General features: G+C 41.4%; 1 protein-coding gene and 1 non-coding gene across 2 annotated transcripts; both read left to right on the forward strand.

The window, feature by feature from the left end:
• Positions 1 to 405: 405 nt before the first annotated feature.
• LOC145055961 (small nucleolar RNA R71) lies at positions 406 to 512 on the forward strand. Its single transcript, XR_013685504.1, has one exon. It is a non-coding gene; the product is annotated as a small nucleolar RNA R71 (small nucleolar RNA).
• A 5369-nt stretch (positions 513 to 5881) lies between these two features.
• On the forward strand, positions 5882 to 7292 carry LOC145049634 (uncharacterized). The gene is made up of 4 exons (XM_078998018.1): positions 5882 to 6115; positions 6565 to 6741; positions 6838 to 6952; positions 7048 to 7292. The coding sequence occupies exons 1-4, from the start codon at positions 5882 to 5884 to the stop codon at positions 7290 to 7292; spliced, it is 771 nt and encodes a 256-aa protein (XP_078854144.1).

Consider the following 7292-nt stretch of genomic DNA (forward strand, 5'->3'; position numbering starts at 1 on the left):
CAAATAAATAGAGTTGCATATGCTGCAGTCCAGGTCGGATATGTTCCAATCACACAGAGGATGCAACATATGACTGACAGTAAGAAAGAAAGAAAATAATTTTCTACAGACCTACTTTATCAGAATTCCCCAGTCACCCTATCAATACCAGAATTAAGGACAGAGTTCATAGATCGAGGAAAAGTTAAACCACAGTTCTAGATACATATTATTTGGGCCCCTCCACCGCCTTTGATTCCATCTTGCCTTGGGTTGTGGTATTCGCGAGAGTGTTTTGCGAATTCTTCAATTAGCTCCTTGACATCCGTTGGATTTTTCTTTGTCAACGGTCCTTGAGAATCAAGGAGTTGTCTTGTCATCACATTGACCCCATCATAAAAGATTGACATCTCTTGCTGCACATTTAGGTCATGTTGATGGCAATTTCTGAGCAAGCCCTTGTACCACTCCCATGCTTCGTATAGTGACTCCCCCGGCTGTTGCTCAAAGTTGGCTATTGCCTTCTTGAGTTTGGCTATCTTGGATGGCGGGCAAAACTGGTCCAGGAACTGCTCACGCATTTGAGCCCAAGTGGTGATTGTACCCGGTGGGAGTGCTTTCAACCACTCCTTAGCAGCTCCTTTGAAAGTGATGGGAAGCATCCTAAGCAAGACTGTGTTTCTGTTGACATTTGGGACATTGAAGTAATCCGCAATGTCATTGACTTCATCTAGATGCTTAAAAGCATCCTCATGATCTTTCCCGAAAAATGGGATGTCCTTCAGTGCGGTCAATATGTGTCCCTTCAGCTCGAATGTGGCAGTGGCAGGTATTGCGGGTTGGACTAAACCGGGACCCATATCTTCTCGGATCCGCTTACTAATCCAAACTCTATGTCAACTGGATAATGCTACTTACAATAGGAGCTGTATTTTTACCCCTTTTAACTAAGGAACAAATACTTTTTACTATGGACAAAGGAGACATTTTCATTGGGGGAATAATCACCCTCATTGCATCCTGGCCACCACTTCAACTTCATCTCTCTACTCTTCCATTCGAGAAGGCTTCCGGCCCCTCTAGCCTTGACGGCAACACACTTCGCCGAATGCAACTCATCCGGGATTCGGTCGTCGATCCCATGTGGATCCTTGACAACCAACCATACCTCATTCTCCCCCATGAGTATATAGGGAGTTTTGAGCCGACCGATCCCGAGCAATGGATCATTCCATCAGACTACCCTCCACCTATAGATGATGAGGATGACCAGTTTCAGCCTGCACAACAATTCGTCGAGCCTGAGTTTCAGCCGCAGCAGCAGGGGGGGACACGAAGTCCCACCATATTTCCCCCTACGTTCTTTGACCAATTTGCCACAATGTTCTCCACGGTGCAGCGTATCGATACCCAAACGCAAGAGAATACGAGAGCCATCCAAGATGTGGCAAGTCGCGTTGATCGATTGGAGCAGTCCTTCCCTCCCATTTCCCGCCAGGTCCAAGATATATGGGACTACCATTATTGCCACGGGCATTTCCCGCCGCCCGACCCTCCGATTTAGGTCCTTTCCGCCCTTTCCTTAAGCATTGAGGACAATGCTTGTTATTAAGATTGGGGTGGGGCATTTCCCTTATCTTTTACTTTTTCATGCATTTTTAACTAGGTTGCATAACATTTTAGTATTAAGCTAATTTTCATTCATATTTTTTTATTTATTTAAAATTCCAAAAAGATTTTATTTTCTTCTTTTTCACCTTTTATATTTTTACATAACATTTAGCCTAAGGCATTAGCATTCATGCATTTTTTTTGTCTGTTTATTCTCACCTCTCTTGGATACCATGGAACAGGTTCACAGTTATTGTATCATTATTGGTCCAGGATCTTGTTGCTATCTCACCCATCAAATCGGGACCATTGGCTGCAGTTTGGGATTTCATACTTGGGATCAGATGCTAGTAGCTTAAAGGGATAAGTGATCATGGCCAGGTAGTTTCATGAAAAATTATGCATACAATACTAACAACTATAGGATATACTATAGCAATGGATGTTCTTAGCCTTGCGGTCACTACCGCCGAGAGGATCACACTTGATCATGTTTGAACTGTTAGGATGAAGCATTGGTGCTTGTCCCCGAGTAGAATTCATATCCGGTCTCTTTACATCACCATATCTTTTTGCGATTTTCTTAGAATTTTTGAGAGTCTTTTAGTCCACATTTGGACATTTTCATTATCTTTGAAAAACCACAAGTTTGAAAAGGAGCTTACATTACATCTTTATGCTCCACACATGGTCATTTTCACACTTAGGCCATTCAGATTATATCATTACCCTTTCGGTTCCACTTACACACCTTTGGGAACCAAATTTTGAGTCAATGGGTTTCTTGTTAAAAATTTCGATAGTTAATACATTACCTTCAAGTATTAAAAAAAAGCATGCAAATTTTCAGTTGCAACTATCTTAGATAGGTGGCCGGTTCAATTATTAAACAAATTTCCCAACATCTTGGTCACCCGGCGTTTGATATTCATTTGTATAGGTCTGTTTTATTGTATATAGATCGAGTTGTTCTTTTTTCGCAAATTGGTGATGTTAGGGAGACTGTCGAGTCGGATACTACGGGAGGTTTGGGCCAACACTAAGTGAACCGATTCCTACAGCGGTGCCCGAACGATTAAACCAAGTTACACATGAGAGAAACCGGTAGACGTGAGATCAGAGTGTGCACTTAAAGAAGAGCTCCACCCGAGCCCATCCAGTTGCTTTCTCCCTAGTACAGATGTTCTTCATTGTATGCATGTTCCATTAAGACTACGACTGACCAACCCTCCTTATTCACCTAGAGGAGTTGTCCTGGCTGTGGTTTATGGTCCCATTGTCATCGGATGAAAAAGTTGTGAGACAGCAGCGAGATCAATTCTGACCATGTTTACTAACATCGAACAGGTTCCATGGTTCTATCCATTCTTTTTATTTCTAGGGTAGTTCGTCCCAAGTTCATTTAGTCTTGTCTTACTTGAGGACAAGTAAGGTTTAAGCTTGGGGTGATTTGATAGCTTCATTTTATTTACTTCTTTTTATAGTTTATTTTAGTACATTTCATTCGCATTTTAGTTAACTTCCATGCATATTTTCCCTTTTGTTATTTTTATGACCATTTCGGGGTACTTTCTAGTTTCTTGAGCATTATTGTAGATTTTCTTGGAAACTAGCGGGGCGGCACTCTTGGGAGGCAATTGGGCTTGAAGGGAATTAGGGATTTCATGCTTGATGGCTATGAAGGTGACTTGACGCCCTGCAAGCGTCGGTGTAAGTATGACATTTGTCACCCTTTGGCTTGGTAGGCCATGGACTGTAGCTAGCAGTCAGGGTGCGGGGGTGTCAGTCCCGTATAGATCTATACACACAATGTCCGCTCTCCCTACAAGAGACTATGGTTACCAACTCGACGACGGGGAGATCCGTGTCTTGAAGATGTATCTCGAACAGTGAATTCTGATGTAAGTGCTGGGCTAGCAGAAGAGACTCATAACTGAATCGATCGATGTAACCCTATATGTCTACACATGTATACTTAATATATAATTAATGATCAAACAACCTTCAGACGGATATCCAATCCCACCAGACCACATCCAAACGAGGAAAAAGAAATAGGATGGACTAGCCTTCCTAAGTCCTTTAAACATTATTTATATAACTATACAAGTATAGGCATGCATTTAACGATGTGGAAGCATTTAACTAAGTAGAAGTGTTAACAAAGTAGAAGTGTTTCATGAAGTAGAAGCGTTTCTCGAAGTAAAAGTGTTAATAAAGTATAAGCGCTTACGAAGTAGTAGCATTAATAAAGTAGGAGCGGTTCGTGAAGTAGAAGCGGTAATAAAGTAGGAGCGTTTACGAAGTAGTAGCATTAATAAAGTAAGAGCGGTTCGTGAAGTAGAAGCAGTAATAAAGTAGGAGCGTTAACTAAGTGGAAGTATAACGAAGCAGTAGTTTCTAACAAAGTAGGAGTATAAAAACATGGAAGAAATCTTTAATGAAAACTTTGGAAAACCTTTATACTTAAGAAAATCACAACTTGGTATTCTTTTGTAAATAAGTTTGAAAACCTTTAGAACTCCTTGAAGACCTTTCATAAGCAAGTTTTTAATGAAACTTTGATAAAACCTTCAACGCGAGAGTCAATTTGAGGAAAGCTTTGAACAAGTAAAAACGTTTTAGAAAACCATTTACAGTATCATACTTGGTAAAACAGTTAACAGTGTAATAAATCCTTGTGCATGCGGGTTATCAATCACATGTGATTGATATGATAAGTGGCATGTTTAACTTGTATCCCCCCATAAAAGCATGTAAAAACATTTAAAAGGTTAATTCGTGGGTATGAACTCACCTGTTGTAAGTGAATCCGAAGAAGGTGCTGGTTGGGTGCTCGGTGTCAAGTAAAGACTTGAACAGAATTAGTGACCTATTAACATATGATGACATATGTTTACATACAATTAGTAAATATAATACTAATTAAACACGCATACGCATCCTAAAGTGCGGAAAACACTTTGGTTAAGTGCTTGGAGTGTCCCGGGTAACATCTAAGGGTGTGTATGGCCTAGATAGGGAGTTTACTCTTCAAGAGTAAACTCTTTATAGAGTTCATGGCCCTAATACCAACTCCCCATGAGTTTATGGCCGTAAACTCATGGTGGGAGTGTTCTAGGATGCTAAATGGTCTTATCTCACTCATAGAATTAGGCTAGGTCCAAATATAAGGCATATGAGTGGATTTAAGGCAACAAATGGACCATTTGAGGAGTTTACAGCCCTAAACAAGCTGTTTACGGCCGTAAGCTCCTATATGTATATTCTTTTGGTGAATTAAGGTCTTAAGTGGTAGAGAATAAAGTCCTATGCATTTTTCCAAGTCAAATGAAGAAGTTAGGGCATCATTTGGGCACTTTTTGGGAGTTTATGGCCCATGGACCAATTCTGGGGGGGGGGGTTTACAGCTGTAAACTCCTATTTCCTTGGTTTAATTGATGTTTAATGCCTTTACTACAATGGGGGTTGCTTCTATGCATTTTCCAAGGCCATAGGAGGTGTTTGAGGGCATTTCTAACACCTTAAAAGGTGTTCATGGCCTATGAAGAGGGGTTTACGGTCCAAGAGTGTTCTTGGGCTGTAAACTCAAGTTTACTCTCCATAAAGCAAGGTTTTAGTGTTCTAAGCTCGAAGGTGTAAGTCCACAAGTCATATCTAAGCCCTAGGGGTAGTTTAGAGGGGTTTTAGGGCTTACAAACCCCACTTAAGGGTGTTCATGGTCCAAGAGTGTTCTTGGGCCATAAACACATAATATTGCCCCTATTTGATGTCTTAAACACGAATTTGCATGATAACTAAGCTATACAACAAGTCAGGGTAGATTACTTACTCGTTTGGGGCTCGAAACGGGCGTTTTTGGCTCGAAAAGAAGTTGTAGAGAGAGAGTGTAGAGAGAGTGAAAAGGGTGGAAATGAAGTTTACTCTCCCTTATATAGGGGCTTGAGTTAGGGCTCAGTGGAAATCTACCTGATACTGCCGTTAAATGGGGCTTTTGGTCGCACCCGATTAAGTGGTCGTATTTTGGCTTGGTTGAAACTAAAACTTTTCAAGGGATTAATGAGGGTGTTTCTAATTTGTTTCAACCCTTACTAAGTCATTATAAAAGTCCCAAATTAATTAACCAATCCAAAGGTTAACGGACAGTTAATAAAGCGAGGCTTATTAACGGAAGGAGGGGTTAAAAATTACGGAATAAATTTCGGGTTGTCACATCCTTGGTTTGAGGGATTTAGGCATACTCTCAGGCGTGTCTCAACTCAAAATGAGGATTTGGTAGATTTTCATAAAAATGAATGATTTGCAGAAAGAGATTACTACTATGTTCCGTGAGAGGGCATTATTGGTTCTGCCGTATATGGCGAACGAGGAGATAAAGAAGGCAAGATTCCAGGAGATGTTAAGGATTGATATCAGGCGCTATTGGTTCTACAGAAGATGTTGCAAGACAGTGAAGGATATGATAGTGCAAGCCAGTGAGAGGGTGATTGATTTAGAGAAGGAGAGGAAAAGGAATCTAGATCAGGTTTATAGCTCAGAGAGTTCGAGCAAGAGGGCCATGGTTTATGATTAGAGGTCAAGAGGCCAGTAGGGCCGAGGCACTGTGGCAAGTGTGGAAAGATGCAAGATGGATCTTGCAGGTGTGCTGGTGGTCCAGGCTACTATAAGTGCCACAAGACTAGGCCTTTTAGTTGGGATGGCATAACCACTATCGAGTGATCGAGTCTAATTTTCTTCCATTGCAATCAGAGGGGCAATAAAAAGGACGGTTGTCCGAGTCTATCAACACCAAGACTAGTTCCTGCTCCTGCTCCGAGGACTTTGAGGATCAACAATAGCCTAATGAGTAATGCGGGTACACCTGTTTTGAGGATCGGGGCTTTTCAATTGACAACCGAGGAGGCTCGTGCAACATCTTATGTGGTCATGGGTATATATGTTGTCTTTATCTCTTTATTTATGTTGATTTTTCAGCTTATATCTATGTGTATTGTTTTAGGATCATTCCTTGTGAACAGTAACTTGGCCATGGTATTGTTTGATTCGGAGGCTACCCGATCCTTTGTATCACTTGCGCTCAGCAAGTGGTTTGTCGATGCTCCGAGGGAGCTGGATTGCCAATTAGAGGTTGAGATTGTTGATGATCGTCATGTATGATTATTGAGGGTTCATTGGGATTGTGTCTTGGAGTTATTCAACGAGTGGTATCCAATTAATTTGCTTCTTATTCCCCTGTGTGAGAGCAAGGTTACTGTGCCGATGGATTGGTTGGGCCCCAATGGGGCAGTGATAGATTGTGAGCAGCAGTTGGTGCATATCCAGATTCTATGTGGGGGAGAGTTGTTGATTCAGGGAGAGAGTGGTAAGCATAGGTCGATTTTATCTTCAACAACTAGCGAAAGGTGCTATCTTTAGCAAGGTTGTTATGGATTTATTTCTTATGTTATGGATACCCAGAGAAGGGTAAGGCGATAGTGGTTGATGTACCGATCATACGTCAATATCCAGATGTGTTCTCGGATGACTTACCTAGAGCGCTTAAAGAGAGGCAACTGGAGTTTCAGAATTACTTGGTTCCCAGTGCGACTCTAATAGCCAAGGCATGTTATCGGTTAGCACCTCTAGAGATGCATGAGTTATCTAGTCAGCATGAGGAGCTGTTAGAAAAGGAATTTATTCATCCAAGTAGTTCGACATGGTGA

This window comes from Lactuca serriola, chromosome 5 (assembly GCF_051521515.1).
Source record: "Lactuca serriola cultivar US96UC23 chromosome 5, Lser_US96UC23_V15, whole genome shotgun sequence".
Lineage (NCBI taxonomy): Eukaryota > Viridiplantae > Streptophyta > Magnoliopsida > Asterales > Asteraceae > Lactuca > Lactuca serriola.